Genomic DNA, 23881 nt, shown 5'->3' with positions numbered 1-23881 from the left:
TGTTTTCCATTAGGGATTCGCAATTTATTGTCCGCCGTAGTGATCGAGACTTGCATTATAAACAGTTAATTATTTTATATTAACCTGTTAAATGGGGGCATTTTCTACTATATTCAGTTTATTAGCAAATGCGGATTATTGATTAAAGTGAAATAACTGAAATTACGTTGAGATAGCGTATTTTCAAAAAAGGTTGGGTTCCATGCACATCTCTTTGCGCATGCTCAAAAACTCCCCCACTACTTCCAATACAATCTATATAAATGTTCACTCATTTAAAAAGAAACAACCGAGCGGCATGGCCTAGAGGTCTAGACCATTGCTTAGCATTCGGGAGGACGCCGGTTCGATTCCGGGTCCGTTTGCCTTGGTCCAAGTTTTTCTGTGGTTTCCTTGGACCACTTAGGCAAATGCTGAGGCAGTAATATTCCACAGATAATCTTTCATTCTCTTCTGTCTTCATTTCGTCCGTCTCATCTTTCTCACCCGAACCACCACCCACCTATTCCCACGATTCCTGAAAGCAGGCTGAAGAGGGCCTTCCGCCCTACCTTCCGGCATAATCCGGAGGGACTGCCCGCCCACCAGCATTACTGGCTGGTGGGAATGAAACACCAAAATGTTTTTTTTTTTTTTAAAAAGAAACACTAGCTTCGCTTTTTAGCGCGAGTGCTCATCCTTCCGTTATTGTTGGGCCACCCTCTTCACAGTTCATCTCCCCAACCTCCCTCCCTCACCTCTTTACCTATCTCCCACCCAATCCTCTCCCCTTCCCCAAACTTCTCCCGGTAGTCATAACCACCAGGTTGAACTACCACCCGACTAAAAACGGTAGGCGCTCTCACCGGGAGTGAATCCGACACTTCCCCCCTTGGGGGGTGTCTTTAGAAGATTTCCCCTCCTCGAGGTTAAAATAAATAAAAAGAAACGATACGGAAGTTAAGCTTTGAAACGTTCCAGATGCGCATGTAATTTTAAAATAGTAAAACCATATTTATTGCTATTACGTAAGTACCCAATCGATAAATAAAATGATTGTTATCTATCTATGTACGACAAGACAGTGGAGCAAGAGCTCTAAGAAGAGGGATACAAGACAGACTTCTATAAATTCTATGTATATTATCTTATCCACTACTCTATAAACAGGATTTTATCTCACTCGATTCTATTTACGTTTTACAGTTTTACATTCGCCGTTTGAATAACGTTTTGATCCAGAAGTTAAACAACAAATTTAATATTGCTATTACAGTTGCACGTTTAGGCAGCAATTTTGTTACAATTGTTGAAGCTTTGCGTGAGCAACACGGGCTGAAGGGGCAATTGAAATGTTTCGCGTGTAAAGGTAAATTTGTGAGGATTGTCGACTGCAGTAGGTAATCCCCTCTTGTCCCACTTTACGATAAACGGAAGCTGGGAAGAGAGCAACCGAAGATAAACAATTCGCATATTCATGATCCCGGGCGAACCTTGAGACAACAAAATTTACCCGTCTTCTAGCGAAAGCAAAACAAAACTAAAGACGATGAATAATTTAGTAAATAATTACTTAACTAGGACACTAGAAAAGAGCACAGAAAAAGTTTCGAAAAGGTTTTTCAATTAAAAATCAGAGCAGCTTTGTTATTTTACTGCGTTGCATCGGATTACAGTATTTATTTAATCTTTTTAAGAATTCTCAGCAAAAGGAGATTAAAAAAGGGCTTTTAGTAAAGGTAAACTAATTAAAATTGTGTTTATGATTATTATGACTGGAAGTAGATGTCTAAGATAATAAGAAATGGACAAAGACGGAGGTGGATGTCTCAAAGTGCAACGGACAAGTCTTGAGTTAATGTATTCACCGCTGCCCTAAAATGATTTGCGGGATATTAAGTAAGGATGCCGCAAAGCTCGATCGCACGATATCCTCGGAGATGTTTCCGTCCGCAAATTGAAACCCCGGCCATTTCCGGCATGGTTGCACATTAATCTCGAATTAAGCTACAATGAGAATTCCCATTCCGCGTTCGTTTTCAAAATACGAAACGAAACCGCCTCGCGAACACCTCATCTAAAATTAATTTAACCCCAAGAAAAGCACAACTCGAGACGACTAAATTTATTTACCCGCAACTTGAATCAAAGCAACAGCCATTTATTTAGAACTATGTTTACAAGTTCGTTTCTTGGTTAGTCTTTGAAAGAATTACTCGCAAACTTAATTAGATTCATACTCGCAGTTCTCCGGCCTGAATGCAGCATGCTTATATACTCCTGCGTTGTAGGGTGGGGGTAATAAAAGCGCAAGCGCAGTTACAATAACTGTGAGAACGTATGCAACCAAATTTACGTCGCTGTCAAGAAGAGTATCGCTTTAAAGTAGCAGCGGGATTTAATTAAATGTTATACAGGTAGGCCATAACAGTTTTCATGGAAAGTACGAACATATAAACGTGTTATTCGCAGTCATTCGTGGAGGAAGGAGAAGGACCGCTTACGAGTTTAAAATTCAATAAACTCGTCTATAAAACACTTGTCAGGCGTTAATACTTTCTGACAGGGCATTAAAACCGCCTCTGCTTCTCTTATTAGCTAATAAAAAGTTAGCGAACAAAGTAATTAAGTGTCAATAAACCTAAATAAATCCGTTCGATGTGAGTGGCAGGCCGTTGTCGTTCCACGATTTAATTATAACTTCGCTTAAAAGTTTTAAATGTCGAACTTTTAATTATTCGAAATTAAGTAATCGACGAGGTGGTTCTTAATCGATTTTTACCTCCCACAAACAAATATTTTCCACACAAAAGTTACGTTTTTAATTTCAGGGGAAGCTTTATACTGTACATAATCCTAATATAAAGAGGATTAGGATCGTCTAGTCTAATTTTAGTTATAGATCTGCTGACTTCAAACACATTAAATATTAATACCAACTTAAGAACAGTTAAGGGAAAGTTTGTCAATACAAATTCTGAATTTATTTTCAAGTAATAAACTGCTTATTATAATTTTGAGTTAAATGGTTCGAGGTATAATTATTGGAGCCCATTGTTATCTGTTTTTCATGAAGATTTTTAACAACATTTGTCTACATTATAAATATTGTTCTATTTTGCTTTGTGGAGTTTAAGCACATGCATTAGCGCTAAAGGGAAATGGAAATTAATAAAGACAGTACTAGGGCCTGATGTTGTTTCAAAAACACCTTTATTTCAAAATTGGGTCATCAAGTGAGTGAAGCTGTATTTTCAGTCACGAACACGTACCATTTCACTAAATGTTTCCGGATCATTCACATTCGAATTAGCTACAACAGTATCCACGCATTAGCTGCAAAAATACGTAGCCACACTTTTTTCTCGGTGTCTTCAAACTACCACAAAAACTAATGGGTTGCTCCATTAGCATGTTTTGTTCTGCAACAAAATATTGCATGTTTTGGTTCCTAACTGTAGCATGAATGTCCCATTTATCATTCAAAAAATTGTAAAATTCTTGTTGTTTTGGTTAAAAATTCTTGGAAGCATAATGGAGCAATCTCTTTAATTTAGCCTTTCGAAAAAATTCACTTTTGATACATTTTCATTTTAGTTTGACTGATTTAATTAAGTGAATTCTATAGGGTTGTTCGGAAAGTCATTTCGTTTTTTCCCGACAGAGGATTTAATTGTATTCTTTTGCACCCAACTTCACATTTAAGCCGTATAATTTTTATATGCTTTGAGAGCTCATATAGCAAGGCTTGTGTGTGAAAAATTCCAAAATTAATTCTACGCAGTAGTTTTTGGTTGGTGCACTTTTAAATATGGAGAGCGATAAGCAGCATTTTCTAGATATCTTACTGTTTTACTAAAGAAAGGGTAAAAATGCTGTTCAAGCCAGAAAGAAATTGACTGATGTGTATGGAGAAAGTGTGTTGACAGTACACCAGTGCCAGAACTGGTTCGCTAAATTTCGATCCGGCAATTTTGATGTCGAAGATACACCACGTTCGGGAAGGCCGGTTGAAGCTGATAAAGACGTGATAAAGGCATTAGTTGATGTGAACCGGCGAATAACAACACGTGAGATCGGATTGAGGTTAAATTTATCAAATTCAACAGTTTATGACCACTTGAAAGGCCTGGGATTATCCTCGAAGCTCGATGTATGGGTTCCCCATGTTCTCACAGAGAGAAATCTGTGTCGCCGCATTGACGTCTGCGATTCGCTTCTCAAACGTCACGAAAATGATCCGTTTTTGAAGCGCATCATCACTGGGGACGAAAAATGGGTTGTATACAACAACGTCAAACGCAAGAGGTCATGGAGCAAAAAAGATGAACCGGCTCAAACCATTTCCAAAGCCGATATTCACCAAAAAAAGGTGATGCTGTCTGTTTGGTGGGATTTTAAAGGAATCTTTTTTTTTGAGCTTTTACCGGATAACACAACGATTAATTCGGAAGTCTACTGTCATCAGCTGGACAAACTGAATGATGCACTTCAACAGAAAAGGTCAGAACTAATCAACAGGAAAGGTGTAGTGTTTCACCAAGACAACGCGAGACCTCACACAAGTTTGGTCACTCGCCAAAAGCTTTTACAGCTTGAATGGGATACAATGCTACACCCACCATATTCTCCAGACCTGGCACCATCGGATTATTATTTGTTCCGGTCACTCCAAAATTTTTTAGACGGTAAAACCTTCACCTCAAATGAGGAGGTCAAAAACCTCCTCGATCAGTTTTTTGCCAGCAAAGACCAAAAATTTTATGAGCGTGGAATTATGCTACTACCAGAAAGATGACAAAAGGTGTTGGACCAGAACGGTCAATATATAATTTAATAAAGTATTTGTTTATAATACGAAAACTGTCTTTCATTTCCACAAAAAAAACGAAATGACTTTCCGAACAACCCTATATAATGAAAATTATTTATCGAACGGGTAAAAAAAAGGATCGGGTATTAGGAATTGCAGTGGAATTCACTTCCTTTTGGATTTATCCATTACTTAAGAATTCAAACTTGATGAATTTTTCGTAATTCAAAAGTAAACTAATTTTATCCGATCTTGCGGAAGAAGATGCGCCCCCGTCCGCCTTTTAGTGGAAGGGAAGTTCCAACTCGACGACAGTCTAACTACTATCTATAGAAAGGCCTTTCTACTGATTCTGTCTTCAATAGAAATGATCTAGTGGCTTCGAGGACAGACAATTTTCATTAATCTATCGAAGTGAAGCGACCGACTGACAGTGAGATTAAAATACAACTCTCCAGCAAATTAATTAGACCAGCCACCATCGCTAGTCCGTTAACCCTCCGGGATTTAATTCCAACCGCTCAGGAAACATTTACATTTTCCTTACATATAAAAATTAGTTTTCTATTACTATTTACATTGAAACAGTAGCGGCTCGTTATTGTTTAATTAACACCAACACATTAAAGCATATTCTTTTAGGATTCGGATACCAAAGATAGGATTTATAGCATAAATTTTGTTATCATAAACAAATGTGGTTCAAATTTAATATAAGTGCGAACAAATATCATCGATACGTTTTACAGTTTATTATGTACACTAATCTTATTAGTCAATAATTATTAAGATAAATTTCTAGCGGGTGGGGTTGTTTTCTAACTGCACCCGTTCCTGCGAATCAAGTGATATCCTATTACCCATTTGTCCACCGAACTGGCACACTGACATAATCCAATAGATAAACACCGTAAGACAGAACGTGAACGTTGGATTATGTTGAATATGATAATTTATTTTGTCGCGAATGTAAAGCCAAAATTGTTTTATCCTTTTGAAAATCCACCGAATTGTAGATTCAGCCTGTTCTTCTAAACTGTGCAGGCTTTCTTCTGGTATGGCGGTGAGGGTAGCAGAAGGAGGATAACTGAAAGTGGACAATGAATTTGATGGGCACCTTTCTCTAACCGGATATTTAAATTCTTCTTGGGTGCACCGGTTTGTTCTATATGAAGGGAAGCCGCTGGCAATGCACGATGTTGCTAGCTGGTTTTCGTTGGAATAATAATTCTCATAATTCATCGATTTTATAATCGGAATTGCACCTTCCAACATGATTGCTATGGTTTTATTGATCATCTCTGGAGAATCTTCTATCTCCATAATATATTTCTGTAGTTCTTCACCATTTGAGTTTGTCTTCGAGTCTGAACTGTAGTAATCTATTGGAATTTGCATTTCTTTCGAATCCTTTTTTTTATGTTCGGCAACCGATTTTATTGGATCTTCGTAAGGACTGTTGTCTTTTACAAACATTTTGTATCCTCTTGGTAACTTTTCATCGTCATCGGGATTATGTTTTGGATATAGAATAGGATCGGTGAAGAAACAATTGGTTTTTTGTTGCATTCTGGTTTTAGGACGTGGTCGAGTTTCAAACAACATCGTATCCTTCTGCAAATGTTTCTTGGTAAAAAGAGTGTCCACCGAATTTCTGGGCAACAACATTCCGAAATTGTTCTCATCAGTTTTGCTAATTTCGATATTGCTTAGTGTGAGCCACGATCCCCTGACCGTGGACGTGCTATCGCACATAACATTAAGGTTTTGATTCATTGCAAGTATGAAACGTGTCTCATGGGTTGACTCGTTCGTACGTTTACTGACTGCCGAGGATTGTGAATTGGCTTTCGTCACTTCGGGTATAGAAAGAGCTTTCGACAATTTTATGGAAGCTTCTATAGTTGGACTAGCGCTTCGAGGTCTTACCTTTTCTTTTGGGGAATTTCTTCGAGGTTGTTCTTTACATTGTGGTGGGGCATATTCTTCCAGTCCCGGTTTGTTCAAGGCTTTTTTTCTAAGGAATTCGGACAGGTAACTCCCAGACGATATTCGTTTGTTTTGATGAGCGGTAGTTTTAATATTGCTTCGTGACTGATGAACAGACCTTCCCGTTTTCGCGTCATACCTGGACGATTTTCGGGAAGTAGATGACCTTGGGGATGCCCGTCTGTCATACGTTTTGGCGCCTTTATCTGATTTTGCGGCAAACATTTTGAAATATTCCTGCTTCCTTGTTCTCGAGTTGCTTTCCGATTGCGCTCTTCTGTTTCTTGGGATACTATTCTGGGGTGTAAGTTCTACAAGTGATTTTGATTTATTTTCCAACATCTTGAAACATCTTCTGTCTCGTCTGGTTTGAGGTCGTTTGACATCACAAGTTTTTTTTGTCTCCTTCTCATCTTCGCTACTGTACAAGTTGTTGTCGTTAGTGTTATTATTGTTGACAACAGGTTCCTTTAGTTCAGTAATACTGTCGCTTTCGGCTTTCAGTAGCGGGATACTTTTATTTATTTGTTTATTCGCGCAAGCTTTACATTTATTTCCTAGCGTTGAAGCGACGAAATTTGAACTTCTGATGTACGTGATGGTGTCACTCTTTGAGAACGTCAAAAATTTGTTACAAATACAGTGGTAGCCACGTGAGTAATTAGTGATCCGATTGTTGTCGTCTTTACTGACGTCTAATTCCTTTTTGCTAGCATATTGGGAAGGACTAGAGACGCGGCTTAGACTGCTCTGTTCGTCTTGATCGAAATGGTCGTAATTTTCCGGTGGTTTTTTTATAAACTCAGTTTTGAGTCGGTTGACGTTTCGGCAAACATTTTTGATTTTTTTTTCGGCAACTGGTGTCTGTTTCTTGTTCGCAGGTCTCGGTAGAGAATTGCGGTTTTTGACCATATTTTTTCTAACCCGCACTATTATCAAGCATTATTCAATTAAAAATTTTGAGCAAAACCGGAACTAACGAACCCTCTGTCAACGTAATCAAACATGACATGCTAATTCATAGATAAAGTCTGAATTCAATACTATTGACTCTGTATTAATGACATATTACCACTAATCAATACTTGCATAGATTTGACCCTAGTCTATATGTTCTATTTATTTATTTATTTATTTAAATAGAAATAATAGTATCTCCTGGTTTTGTAGAGCTCTTTGTTGAAGTAATGTGTTAAAAATCCGAAAATTACGAGAACAAGGGACACGGACATAAGCCTAAGGCACTTTTTAAAGACAGGGTCACATCTTGGAGAAATGGTTTCTAGAAGTATACTTCTGACAACGCGCGTGCAGTTCGCATGTGTTACGGATTTTATTTTTCGTGCTATTTCAGCTGCACTTGTTATAAAACTGGACCTTGCTCTACTCTCTGACATTTTATAATTTTTGTCGTAAAGATAAAAAGACGATGGGTCGGAGATGTACGACTTTTCGTCGTCCAAAATACAGTCGTTTTTGTAGTAAACATTACAAGATGGTTTCTTTTTGCCTGTAGAAAGTCTCATGTAGACAGGGGCTGATTGGGCATATCGTTTCCTCAAAAACTGATTATCATTAATACTTTTACACTTTCTGCTTTGTTTTACAGAATTCTTCTTTATGCTTCCGCTTAGATCAACATGGTTTGATACAGACTTTTTCACTTTCATGCATTTTTCGTTCGTGTTCGTGGATCTCGTTGTAATTAGCCGAGTGTTATCAGTTTGACAGTAAATGTCATTCTTAAATATACATTTTGATGAGTGGATATCAGAAGGATACGACGAGGCGACTTTTAAAACAGAAGGTTCAGAACCGGAATGGGATAAGGGCTGATGATAGTTAACTAACGCGTCTTGTTTATTTCTCTCTTTTGACTTAAATGTGTGATAGTAGAGATCCTCTTCTGAAGTATAAAAGGGCGCGTTCGGGAGTTCTTTGAGGTCACCACGTCCGCATTTGTTTTTTCGATAGTTCTCGTACAGCATATCTTCCTCTGAAGGACACGTTGGTCCTTCGAGGACACTTCTGACATTGCAGATCGATACAAATCTGCTTTTCCGCTTTAGCATAATATTTCTCGCCCCTGTTGTTGGCGGCTTTAAGGAATATTTCGTTGAGGGTACGTGGATGGTTTTTCGACTCGGTAAATCGACGAAATCCCCGATGGAATATTTGTGAATTATGCCAACATCGTTATCGAGCTTGTTGAAAGTTTCCCACCCGTTTTTCAATCGGTTTAACCGAACTTGGAAATGCTTCAGATGATCTTGGATGTAGGACAAACCAAAATAAAAATGTTGATAAGCACAGGTACGTTCACAAAGACCACATGACCGCCCTAACGGCCTAGGTGACATTATACATAGAGTAGTTTAATTTTGAATTTAGTTTTAGCCAATCATTCCAGACGTCAAAAGTTAATGGTGACATTATCATTGCTTTTTGACATTTCTAAACCTAAGTCATTCAGTGGTGCACGAAGCCGCTATTTTCATCGTCTTCCATTTTGGGTCTAATCAATAGAAGTGATAGACAGCACGTCTTACATTATCATAAGGTCCAAAAGAATAAAAATTTTGGGTTTTTCATTCCCACCAACCATTAATGTTGGTGGGCGGGCAGTCCCTCCAGACTATGCCGGAAGGTAAGGCGGAAGACCCTCTTCAGTCTCCTTTCAGGAATCGTGGGAATGGGTGGGTGGTGGTTCAGGTGAGAAAGATGAGACGGACGAAATGAAGCCAGAAGAGAATGAAAAACCCCCAAAAACCCCAAAGAGGTTTTACAGTATCTGATATAATATTGTTGAAGCCACATGTGGTCCACATCTCCCTATTGCGATTAGCAGAAACTGTTATTACCTGACCTACTACATTTTCGAAAGTCAGATAAGTCAGGACGGAAGGAGTACTAGGTATAGAAAGCACAGGATGGGGCAAGGTCTAGTCGCCTTCAATAAAAAGAAGTCACTTATATGCTCGCGAATGGTTAATTTAGAATTTCGAAAAAGGTTGTTAAAGGTGTGTTTGGAGCGCGGCGCTGTACGGGTGCGAAACATGGACTGGTGCGGCGGAAAAGAAAAGGTTAGAAGCGTTCGAAATGTGATGTTACAGGCAAATGATGAGGATACCGTGGCTAGAGAAGGTTAAAAATGAAGAGGTATTAGAAAGAATAGGAGAACAGAGGACTCAATGGAAGTCAATAAAAAATAGGCGAGATAGGTTGGTAGGACACCTTCTCAGGCATAAAGGTCTAGTCAAAGACATATTAGAGGCAGAAGCGGGAGGGGTAGCGATAGACCTACATTAGATTACTGTTCGCAATAGTTAAAAAGATGTGAGGTGTTTTAGTTTTAGGGATATGCGTGTCCAACCCTTTTTAGGACTGACGACCTTATGATGATGAATATGACAATTAATTGTTGTACAGCCTTCGATGGTTATTTGTCACTTGGGGAAAGAGGGCAGGGGAAAATTGTACACGTGAAGTTATCGAAAGTTCGGCTTGTAATAATAATAATGAGTCTGATTCAGGAACGTGATCGAAGTGACACGTGAAATTACGGATATTCCCAATCGCAAAGAACGTGACTACTTCGAATCGCTGACGATCAATACTTGATGCTAATGCGATAGCTTCAAAGGTAATTACTGGATTACTAAATCGGTACAAAATAAAAAGTTCGTAACGTTAAATAATATATCAATCAATTAAAATAATACAACAGCAATTTTAGGGTTTCGTAAGTCTCTTCCGTGTCTGTGTGTCCTTCTGCCACAGTCAATTTGCTCCGAATCTACTGGACCGATTTCTTTGAATAATTCGTTCGTATTTAGATCATCTATATAGTGGCGGAAATTTAGTACTTTTTGTTGACGGAAAATTTTGCAATTGTATTGCTTGTTTTCTAGCTAGGAAGAGTCGTAAAACATTAGAACAATCGAAGAAAATTCGTTCGCACGAACGGACACGTCCCTCGCCGTCCCATTTCCATGTCCGACGATTGGATTAAAGAAGTGAAACGTTTTCTTCGAGATGGGAGTTCGTTGATCACGGTCGACTCTCCCCCGGATAATAAATTATATCCCCGAGTAGTTTATTAACGTCCGCGAGAGAGGAACCGGGACGATATATAACCGACTTTTATCTTCTAATTCGTCTTGGATTTTTGCTATTTCGAAACTTTAAATTAACGTTGTCTTCCAAGGAAGAACTGCAGACGGCTAACTCTTAACTGAACACAATGTAATTTTTGTGCAAACTTTTTTAAAACTTCCCGTGCTTTACGTAGGACTCTTTACACTTTTCTCGTAGGTACATCGAAAATAGGATAAATTATTTTCTGCGAATAACTGACAGGAAATATTTGAAATATAATATATACACGTGTATATAGGTAATATGTGAAAATTCAAATGTTTTTTATTAATAATATAACGGATCGATGTTTCGCCTTTTAAGACTTCATCAAGTAATTCTCAAGGTACTACGCAGATAATGAGATTAACGATGTTGCTGAAATTTTTTAAGGATCTATTTTATTTTAAAGAATAGTTATTAGTTGTACCTACGCAATATATACATTTTATTTAAAAAAAAAATAACAAATACACTTAACATAAACCTTAAAATCATAAGTGTAAACCATATGAGCCAGATCTTGGAAGAATGCCATTCAATTTTAAACAAATTAAAGAATATTATTTAAAATTGTTAGATATTTAACAAGAAATGGTTTGAACTTGATACTCCATATTAAAGACTGATAAGTAAATTTAAGGGATTCTTAAGGATAATGAGATTGCATTTTGAATAATTAGATAATTACCTACAGTTTCAAAATTGGAATGATAATTTCAAGTATCCGGAAATTAAATTATTTTTGAATTAAAACTGTTCCTGAAAATTCCAATTAACCCGAGTGCTGGAAATTTATCGTCAAGAATAGTACGTAGTTGATGTGTAGAATTTAATTTCATTAATCAATGCTTGAGGATAAAGACACGTTTAATACATTTACTCGCAATATTAAATTAAAAGTGACTAATTTGAAGGTGAAGTCAAAAAACTGTAATTCAGTATTTAATCCAATTTAAGAATCTCACTAAGCAATGAGGCAATTTCTTAATTAGTCGTTTGTAATTTGAATAAGAATTAAGTGCCTAAATTGATTGGGTTAGGTGTCTTTTGTACAGCAGGCTAAAGGTGAATATAATCCACTCATAGTCAGTGAAAATGCTTTGCTTTAAACGTTCCATTGAATGCTAAAACAGTAGGTAAAAGGACTAAATGTGAGGAAGAGGAAGGCAACGAGCAATCGAAACTTGCTTTTGAAAAAGACTTTCTGAAGCAATTCATAAAATTCCAGTCTCTTCTGAGAAGTTTAGTAGAAAGTGAGTTCTACGTAGCGTTTGATTTTACGTAAAACTGGAGAAGGAACTTGCTGACAAATTATTATTTCATGAAAGTAAGACAGCAGCAAACTTCCGTTTAATTGTACGTATTAGACAATATTCTATTTATGGATAGATGAACTGACAATGATGCCTTTAAACAATATAAAATTTATAGGGGTTTTCTGGGAAAAAAGTGAAAAACTCATGAAGGTAAAATATTAAAGGTTACTCAAAATTATAAAGTATCAAAAATGTAGGGGTAAATTTCGTTCAGGTTCTAAGGTCTTCTATCATCTTGCTGCTACTTGAAGCATCTACAATTTACTATCAAGTTATCAATTTAAATTATCGGATGACCTAATTATGCACTTGGGAAGATTTTGCATAAAAAATGCCCAGTTTTAATATTGTTATTTTGAAAAAGGTGCAATATTTCTTGTAGAGGACCTTTTGTTTTGATTATGTACCTCAGAAAGTTCATGGTAGTCATTATTCTGTCGAAACGTTGATCGCGATTTCGTTTTCATTAGATCTAGTCGGTACGAGTTTCTATAGATGGCGTTCACTACACTGTTTGTAATAATTCATCAAATGCTGTCTAAAGGCACCAGGTAGAGATGGTCTGCAAATTGTCGAAGCAGTATACGGCGTGCTGATGAGATTCAATGACCACCATGAACTGCTTGTTCTGCTTAGTTACCTGTCTACCACGTAGAGGTCTTTGCCTAACATTTTTTGAACATGTTTATATACTTACATTGGACATCAAGCAGTAACGACACGTTTAGGGGCTGTTCTAAGGCAACATGATGTACGAGACACGTGAGTGTTGCATTATGGTGGACCCTCATGACGCTTTCGAGACGCACATCGCTGCGAGCGCCGACGCGTTGTTCTCGTACTGTTTCGGTGAAATTGAGAGCTTGGTAAGGGACCTCCGGAGCGTCGAGAAGTGACAAAGATCCGAGAGCCAATTCCCATGATAACGTCGGCTTCGGGCTGCCACCGTCCACCACGCACGATACGGTCAAATCTGAATTTTCTTTAACCGGAATGAACAAATTACCCGGATCTAGGATCCTATTGTCTATTAGGAGGTAGGGTTTCTCAGGGGGATCTGTAACAAAAACAAAATGACATTTAGAAGATATATAACATATCTATTCTATTATGTGTATAAATAATAGTGATGATCCTAATTTTTGTAGCCCAAAAACTGGTTGAATGCTTTTACTTGAGCCCAAACTAGAGCAACGTATACCTGTAATTATTTAACAGTAGCCTAGTCTAGGCTTAAAGTCCGTTCACTTAGAGAAAAGTACACGATGCCAAATCGATATGCGTGGATTGTAATAATGAGCGTAACGGGTTACGGGTTGTGCCCTGATCGGAAACACCTGGCAGTGATCATATTCCTGGAACACGTCTACGACCGACATTAGTTTGCGCACATCGCCTACGCTGTACCTTTCCCTAAGTGAAGGGATATACATATGTTCCTCTTAATTTCTATTTCTACTTTTAATATACCTCTCAGATTATTTACCCATTGAAAACTTTTTTGCAGATTTCACGTCTAGATTAAGATACATTTTTAACTATGAATTTTTACCCCCAACACACAGGCTAAGAATTTAACCGTCAAAACAGTATTGAATTTTGTCAAATATCGCTTCTCGACATGTAGGTTGACACCGAGTTTAATACTGTTGCCGATCGATAGATCGACTTATTCGATTAGTCTGCAACATTTTAAAGTGGCGGAATGGAGAATAGTTCGTAATTGGTTTCATTAATGGCGTTCCATCGCATCCTGTCGCAGCCCCAGTCCCGACCCCTTTCAAACGCTCGCAAAGGGTTGAAGTAGTTAATACAGCTACTTGACCGAACGAACCCCGACACGGTCAAAGAGCAGTGGCCAATAGGATGAAATTGCAATCAGCGTTTTAGAATGTTTCTTTTCCACTAATTAAAACTTAAACTCTGTCACTACATCGGGATTTCGATGTTTTTTTCCGACAATTATGTTACAAATTACAAAGCAAACGCTATTTCTTTGCTCCAAAAAATTAAAGCAACACAAGCTAAAACGTAACATTAAATTAAATAAGAGAAGTACCTACCTACATACGTTTTAAATTGAATTCATTTCTTGATATTAAAATTTTCAAGATGATAAAAGTGGAAACATAAAACGTTTTAAATGAAATCCCTCTAGACATAATAAAAATATGTACTCATATACCGGTGTGTTATTGAAAATTGCTTATGAAATTACAGGAGATGCGATGTGTTATACGAATATTTTTAAAGAAACACATATAAGAGTCTGAAGATTCATATATATATGATCTGAAGACTTTAACAAATAGAATAAAGCCTACAAAAGGAAACCCAAGAGGGCGAATAAATGCGACATACAAATTACCATATATCGACGTAATGATTTGTTATTGTAAACGATTGGCCACATTAACCACAATCATTTTAAACAGGCTGAAATATACTGCTTCATATGAAAGCCAAATTAGCTAATACAACTAACTATATAATTCGATAATTATTGATTATAGGTAAATAAATCTTGTGTAGAACAAAGAACGATTTTTGATTAAAACCTGGACGCAATTATATCCAGTATTCGCCGTTGTTGTTCCATCTTTTCAATGCTTCTGATTTATTCATTGTACTGTTTTTTAAAGTGGACAAACGCGGGGATCAAAAGAAACTGCGGCAAATTCTTTTATGTAGTACTTTTTAGAAGAAAAAGGTTTGACCTTTGTTCCGGAGTTTTTCCGGTATTTGCCAATACAGTTGACGAAGGAAAACAGGCTAAAATTCGTTTAATAAAAAAACACAACACAAATTTTTCACATACAAAAACGATAAAAATAGGAATCCTACCGGACGTTCTAAATGAAATACAAAATTTTGTCTTCTAGAAATTATTATTACAATCAGTTTACCATATTCTTCTTCAGCAAAGGAACCTTAACGGATAAAAAAACACCAAAATGACCTTTAGCGATTCAGCTTTTTCATTTTGAAGTAACGAACCCATAAAATTAACATCGAATACGAATATCCATTGTATGGAAAATAATATGAAATTTTCCACAATTTAAACTTCGCCTATTTGTGTACATACAGCGTATATTTCGTGGATGCAATTTGCTATCTTCTTTAAACAAATGAAGCACGTAAATAGTGTTTTGTGATTGACTATTTGTCGACGTGTTTTTGTTTCGGCCACGCTCTTTAGGTACTATGATGGAAATCGGCTGTAGGAAATTTGGTTCGGAAATGGGCTTTCAATTCACGTTATTCTTTCGCAATCTGTCAAAATCCGATTCTGCGAATCAAATAGAAGTGGTTACGATTCCCGTTTACAAAAGCAGGGCACAGAATTGTTTTTCGATTCTCGGAACACTGTTTTACAACAGCAATCGACCAATATTTACAGTGGATTCATTTTGATATTCGACATCCCTAAATTGACGTCAAAAGTTAATTCCACCCATTTCATCGTCATTTTTTTTCGTTTCGGAAATCGAGAAAATGTTTAAAATAATTACTTTCATGATGCCTAAATGCCATAAATGAACTTATTTCTAATTTCTTGTTTAAATAAAATTAAATTAATAAAACACACTCTAGCAAGGAGTTAGAGATAGCTTTAAATAAAATGGAAGAGGTAAAGAGCGAATATAAAGATAGGAGACGAAAAATTAGGAGAACTGACCGATTTTAGGTAGGTATCTAGGGAGTCAGATAACTCAGGACGGAAGGAGTAGTAGGGATATAAAGCAGAGGATAGCCCAGGGCCGAGTTGCCTTCAATAAAAAAGACCTAGATTAGATTACTACTCGCAAATAGTTAAGAATTTGGGAAATGCGAAGATTAGCTCAGGATAGGAAAAAGTGGAGGTGCGTGTCCAGCCAGTCTTAGGACTGACGACCTTATGATGATGATGATGAAAACACCATCTACGTATAATTAAAATGCTGTACGAGTATGACGTGTTTCGAGACCTAAGGTGTCATTCTCAGCTGAAGGTTAATGATTGTATCTCGAATAAGATGTTATTTCTAAAATATATGAGTATAGATACTTTTATTTAGCGTATACGATTAAGAAAAACGGTATAATTTTCAGGAATTAACGTTCACCCCATGAAACGAATAATTCGTGATATTTGCTCAGTCTTCGGGCACACTATCTATGTATGCAGATTCGCATCCAATCGCCATTATTTTTGAGCAAAAGTACACAGGACTCGGTTAATTTTAATGAAGAATGACAGTTGGAATCAATCGATAGCTAATTTGCTTGATTAAACTTCGCGATGACATATATGCCAGTTTTTGAATAACGAAAATGATTTTTGTTTTATGTACGCTCTCAATACATTATTTTTACTCAATTGAGGTTTTGATTTTAAATTTTATAGACTGAAAATTCATCACGTCCATCATATTTATACACATGTTTCAACAAGAAGTGAAGTTATCTAGATACGAATTTCGTGCCTACGTTTAGATATATGAATTTCTGCACGATGTTGAACTTTAATTAAAATAACTAGATATTATTCTAATTCTATACTTTGAAGTTATTTTATAGCTTTACCCAACAGCGACTGCGATTAACTTTAATAATAATTTCTACAACTACATCATGAATGATTCATTTTTCTTTTGTAAATAATGACTAGTTTTCCCTTTTCCCGTAAATATATATGTACATGAATGTTCATTTGTTGTCGGTTTGAAGTTTTACGTAGAAAGTGGAATAAATTGGAAAGGGATAATGGGAGACAGATATCTCCCTTTTCGAGGAATCTAGTAGCACATCAGTTACTGTACTGGGAAAACGTTCCCGATCTCCTGTTGTAATGGCCGTCATTAGATGAAGTTTCGGTCGTTATTACACGAGAAAACGACCCCGTGAAATCCCCTTTCATGTATCAAAGCAGTCACTGAAACGGTGCGAATGTAATCTTAATTGTATAGATGGTGAAGTTGTTAGCGCCACGTGACTGAGCTTTAAAGTAATTCTCATTTCCCTTCGAGATTTACAAACATTACTTTAAGTGGCAAGGGATCTTAACATTTCAAAGCACACGTGTTTGACTACGTATCATGGCAAAAACGTGCTCAAAACTGTTCATAAAATCGTCCAGTTAATTTGGAAAAATTATTAGACGGCAGTTTTAATGCCTCAATGGTGTTTCATGGTTCAAAGGAAGTTTACTAAACTTAAGAAGGATATAAAGCTCGATTTCTAACTCATTAGCTCTCATCATCACACCATAAGCAGCTCAAAACAGTTCATAAAATCGTCTAGTTAATTTGGAAAAACTATATGACGGCAGTTTTAAGTCCTCAATGGCGTTTCATGGTTCAAAGGAAGTTTACTAAACATAAGAAGGATATAAAGCTCGATTTCTAACTCATTAGCTCTCATCATCACACCATAAGCAGTTTCGATAAATCACAGTCCAAACTGAAGTTATTAGCGGTATGTCGCCATCCATAGATACTTACTGATAACTGTAAGAAATACTACTATTAGCAATAAGTACCTACAAATATCAATATACTACTAATCACTTGATGTTATACCTATAGTTAACAAAAGAGAAATGTCTTCGTGTCGTCTTGTCCTTCTGGCTTTAGTTATAGAGAGATGAACAACCTTCTAATTATTCCGCAAAAAGAACAAGTCCTTGATATGTTTCCAACTATTTCTTACACAACGTTTCTGCAAGCTCATAACGTTGTACTTATACGTAATTAAGATTCGAGAGATAGCTAATGACACCATGTTCAGCAATAGCGAGTGAAAGGACCTGGCAGACTTTCAAATGTATGCACACGGAAATGGCCCATCCCGTTAATAGACTGATAAGAGTAAATTGACACACAAATTTACCAGCGATTCATTAAAAGCAAGATAACCGACCTGGATGGTGGTGCATGTATTTACATGTAGTGATGTTGGTACGGTACACTGTGTTGTGTTGTTTATTAGACGACTGGTTGTTCCCGTAGGCGCCGACGCTGCTGTGCAGCCGCCTCTGAGGTATTTATGGAATCTCTATCGTCGACGAAACGCCGACGCCGTGCGTCGTATCGCGTCGCTCGACATCACACAGTGACCCATCATAGGAACAATACAAACAAAGAGGCAATTGAAACTTTTTTGAAATCAATTGTCTAATGATTAGGAGACATCATCATCATCTTCATACGGTTGTCAGTCTTAAGACTGATTGGACGCGCACCTTCACTCCTTCCTATCCTGAGCTAATCTTCGCATTTCCCTAACACTAGAACATCCCACATCCTTAAATATTTGCGAACGGTAATCCAATCTAGGTCTACCTCTATCCCTCCTAACTCCCGTTTCTGCCTCTAATATGTCTCTGACTAGACCTTCATCCTGAGAATGTGTCCTACCAATCTATCTCGCCTATTTCTCATTGACTTCCACAGAGTCCTTTATTCTCCTATTCTTTTAATACCTGTTCATTTCTAACCTTCTCTATCTACGGTATCCTTATCATTCGTCTGTAACACCACATTTCGAACGCTTCTAACCTTTTTTTTCCGCCACGCTCACCGTCCATGCTTTACACCCGTACAGGGCCGCGCTTCAAACATACACCTGTAAGAATATTTTTCGAATTTCTAAATCAATTCGTTCGCGAACATAGAAGCGACTTATTTTTATTACGCTATGCTATCCTCTGCTTTATATCCCTAATACTCCCTTCGTCCTGACTTATCTCACTTCCTCGATTAGAAAACAGATAAAAAAGAATTACGGAGGAACTACCTATTACTAAAATTGTAGAAAAAAGGGTTGCAGGCTTGTAGGGAAGAGGATTCAAATTACCCAGATCCTAATCTTCATTGATGCTAAGAAAAATGTACTTTCTAGTCCCACTATAAATTAGATCCTTACAATTAATAATCACTATGTATAGGTACCTATAAAGTTTTGTTTTTGTATTAAGTTTACTGAATTGGTTGCACTGTGTGTTGTTTCGTTAGTCGCACAATTACGCAAATGAAATTCGCGTAGTGAAGCTCGAAACAGTGCGCGATAATAAGGCCTTTTCGCACAGAGCCAGAGCAGTCCCGTAACTGTGCGCGTTAATAAGCTCTTTGCGCATTTATAATTCCACCATTCCTATTTGAGATTATAAAGCCACAAACGGGGCAACGCCACTGCATCCTCAACCCACACCCCTTGAAAGTTTAATGAACCGGGGCCAAATTAAAACGGACGTCGTTTTTAGCACCACTGCAACCAGCCAGTCTGGATTAACAATCCTCTTTTTGTCCGTAATTTCTTCAGTTTCATTAACATAACGTAATTGTTGTCGTTTTGGTCGGGTAAATTTGGGTAAAAAGCTAAATAAAGGGGCAGGTGCTTAATATTATATCCAACAACACACTGAATTAATGATGTAATAGGGGTTGCGAGTGTTTTTACGTAGTTGTACCTATCGCGAAAGGGAAAATTAAATTTGGAACTGAAATGCCAGGGTCCATTTAGATACTATTAAATCATTTTTTGATTTTAATTTGACAATAATACCATCATAATAACGCTAAATTTCTATGTAACGACTTTCCTACAATACTCCTAACTAATATTATAAAACCGAATTTTTGTTTGCCACCGTTACACGCCTTAACCAATCAATCGATCATCATGATATTTTCTACACATTTTGTCAGGGGTACAGAAAAGAACATAGGGTACCTTTTATCCAGAAAAAAATACTGTTTCCGAGGGATGGAAAAAATTAGTTTTATGTGGTACTAGACGATTTTTGACTCGTAAAGTTATTTGGAAACCTTTTCTACAACAGATTTTCATCCTAGATTGAACAACATCTTGCACTACGTTCTCTCAAAGTAACTAATATACACCCATTCTTAATAAAATTCTGCAACTTTGTAAGACACCTGCATGAAACAAGGAACTCTAGCAAGGGAAAAGACTTTATTAACTCCCCGCCGTTTTTACTCCCGTTATATTGCAATAAAGTCAACTACAAATTGTTACAAAGGTTTCCTCTCCGTTGGTACGAACATTGAACTTGCATCTAGAACTCTGCGTTCATTAGAAAACTGATTCGAGGAAAAGGAATATTAAATTTTCAGCTAGAACTTCTTTATGGAAATCAATTAATCATTAAACCAATATATACGAATATATAAATGAACAAAATATGTAAAATTACAGATTAGAACAAAAAACCAGGAAATCTATCTTCATGGTGGACGATTTAGTCACGGATGCGTGAGCCGTGTAACCAATCATCCGGCACCCTTTTTAATGAACGTATAATGCTTATTAGGCATTTAATGTGACGTATGAAATGTACATATTTCTGCGATCTGCTAGAAGATTGGCTCCCTCAAAAACTCCGCACTTATTTCTATTACACCTTGCATAATGGGGATCCTAGAAAAGGACTTTTTAGGCAGTACCCATTTTTGTTTTTCTAATGATAAGAGAATAAAAATTAGAAGAAGTAACTGATTTTTGGTATCTAGTCAGATAACTCAGCAGTAAAGATATAAAACAAAGGATAGTGCAAGGTAGAAGCGTCTTTCACAAAAAGGACTCACTTCTATGTTCGCGAACGTTTAATTTAGAAATTCGAAAAAGATTGTTAAAGATGTATGTCTAAAATAGTTAGGATGTGGGAAGTTCTAGTTAGTTTTTAGGATAGGAAAGAGTGCAGGTGTGTGTCCAACAATTCTTAAGACTGACGACCTTATGACGACCTACATATTTCTGAGTAGAACTGACATCAATAGTTTCATAGATAATTGAAATTTTCTCATATTCGTTTACGAATTCAGTTAGCGTCGGCAGTCTAAATCTGCAGGTATTAATTAACTTCATGAAAGATATAAATAAGAAATAAATTCTTTGAGAAACACCCCTTAGCGTCGTGGAACGGAATGAAATTTATTTACAAAGCGATCCGTCATGCGAACGTAAAAACAGTACAATCTCGTTTTCATTGAGAATAACGGGTTGAATAATAAATTAACAAATAACAAGTTGAAAGAGGATCTAGACATTATTGAATTCATAAAGAAAATACGTCTGTAAGGCACAGATTCAAAGAAAAAGAAAGTTGAAAACCTTCAAACCTTTTCTTCGGTACGATAATTGCTCCAAAAAACAATCGCTATATTTTTGTAATTGTTTTTCATTTTAATAGTAAAGTTACAGTTAAGTTTAGACTAAGCAACTAGTTAGTAAGTAATGTTAGTAATTAGAATAAGCTGACCTCTAGAGTGAGTGGATGTAACACTCTCAAGAGGACTGTAGCGACATTAAATAAATAAAATAAAAAATAAATACCACTAACAAACTATGTAGTGTTTGATTCATTACATTAAAAAGTTAAGGCTTCATGTAGATCGGATTACAACAAAAAATGTTTTACACAAATTTTTCCACTCCTTTTCAAATCCCATATGGGTTGAATTTAAAAATATCCTTCCTTATTCCTTGTACATCATAAAAGAAAACTTCGTACAAATGCTTTCTATGTTCAAGGGTTTAGTCTCGGCTTGACTAATCAGTGAGTCAGGACGTTTTATGTTATGTGTATATTGATCATCCCTTAAAAAGAGGATGTGGTTTTTTGACCATAATTCAAGGAATATATAACAAAACTTTGTGGCGTTTTCAAACGAAACGATCAAAGAATCACAGCGGCAAAAATAAGTTTAATAGGGAATGTATAAATAACGTCGTAATCCCCAAATTAAATATTTACTTGTAGGTCAAGCGCTTTATAGTATTTCATAGATTTTTATTATAAATGAAAGAAATTCTTATCGATTTTAAAGGGAGCTGTACAGTTCCCCGGCTGCATTTGACGTTAAGACCCATTTAAGTTAAGATGGCAGAACAAATTGACGAAACGTTCTTTAACGAAGTTTGTAAGGACGCACGGCAGTGGAGGCGTTTGAAATGGGAATTTTTCATCCGTTCTACCGTTGGGGGTTCGAGTGAAAGATGAAGTAATTTAGACGCTGACGCTGGCACCGCTATATGCGCACCAACCGACGCCTTTCGAAAAATAGACACCGAGACGGTTTTATTGAAATTTAACTCTCAAAACGACAGCGAGAGACATTGGAAACGACGAATGGTTTGTTAGCTCTACTATTGTCGCAATTATACTGCGACAACGACATATATTAAAATGTAAATGTGAAGCGAAGAAGTTTTGACAATATTGTTGACACAAAATTAAAATGTCATCATCATTATCATAAGGTCGTCAGTCCTAAGACCGGTTAAACACGCATCTCCCCTTTTTCTTATCCTGAGCTAATCTTCGTATTTACCTAAAACTAGAACATCCCACATCCTTAACTATTTGTATAAAGTATTCTAATCTATAGTTATGACGTTCAAAACTGGCATGGTTCGTATTAAAAAACAGACGTTGTAATATATATATAATATCGTAAACATAGAAAAGAGATGTCAGGCAGGAATTGCAGCGGACACTAATAAAGAAAAAGGAATAACATTACAACTATTACTCGGACTTTAAAGAATGTTCAACATTCTCAGGAATTCAGGAAAGCAAAGACTCTTGTTTAAGGATATAATTCCAAATAGGCACTTATAAAGCCGACCCTGTTCTTTTACGTACCTAAGCAACCTTTAACCGCTGCACCGCTTACTATTATTCGGTTATCTCTTTTCATTTTGTCTGTACTACTCATGAAGCATTTTCTAACTAACAGCAAATGACTACAGTCCCAAGTGGAATTAAGAAAAAAAGATAGGTTCATTCTCACAGATAATTTATTGGGGACTTTTGCCAGTTTTGATCGTCCCAACTTTAAGTCCACCTTTACTCCTCTTAGCTCCTCCTTCTAATACAGTCGAACCTGGATAAGTGAGAGCTCAAGGGACCGCGATCTGTTTCTCTTTTATAGAGGTTTCTCACTAACCCGACTTTCTAGCTTACAGAGTTACAGGAGGAATTTGTCTCACTTATACAGGTCTATAAAAATACGGTTCGACAACACATTGAGTTTTCGTTTAGACATTACGAGGAAGTACAGGACCTTTCTTCGTAACTAGTTTTATGAACTGACTGTCATAAGATTGATAAACAAGTCGGTACGCACATTTGGCTATAATAAAATAATAAAGACTTACTCGGTCATTCGAAGATTTGGTCATTCGAATGAAATAAGGGTCTTTTGAAATTTAAGAACGAGTCATAAAATATCACAAGTAAACTGTCGCTTATAGAGGTATAAACAAGTAGCAATCTCACTTAAACAGGTTCACGTATGAAAAATGACTGTCACTTATACAGGTTTTATGTTTCTCACTTATAGAGGCTTTAGAAGGGCAAAATGACGGGACCTGGCAAATACTCTCATTAATAGAGTTTCCTCGTTTACCCAGTTCTCACTTATCCAAGTTCGACTGTACGAGGGTGGATTGATAAGTTTCCGGCCTGACCAAGAAAAACAAGGTTTTTAAAAATTTTTTTTTTTTATTTCTCAACATAATCTCCTCCAAGGCTGATACATTTCTCATAGCGGTGTTCCAGTCTATTAATGCCATCTCTATAGACTGATTCGTCAAGCTCCTCAAAATAACCATTTACAGCTTCGATTACTTCTTC

The 23881-nt window shown here is 36.7% G+C and overlaps 1 protein-coding gene across 1 annotated transcript in view; it reads right to left on the bottom strand.

The window, feature by feature from the left end:
* LOC108744257 (MAM domain-containing glycosylphosphatidylinositol anchor protein 1) overlaps positions 1-23881 on the bottom strand; it is a 214076-nt gene that overhangs the window by 87957 nt on the left and 102238 nt on the right. The window contains exon 5 of the mRNA XM_025976780.1: positions 12935-13294. Coding sequence (XP_025832565.1) covers positions 12935-13294 — 360 coding nt within the window. The remainder of the gene's footprint in view (positions 1-12934; positions 13295-23881) is intronic.

Source organism: Agrilus planipennis, unplaced genomic scaffold, assembly GCF_000699045.2.
Source record: "Agrilus planipennis isolate EAB-ADULT unplaced genomic scaffold, Apla_2.0 scaffold13, whole genome shotgun sequence".
In the NCBI taxonomy this organism is placed as follows: domain Eukaryota; kingdom Metazoa; phylum Arthropoda; class Insecta; order Coleoptera; family Buprestidae; genus Agrilus; species Agrilus planipennis.
This window is presented reverse-complemented; position numbering and strand designations above follow the sequence as displayed.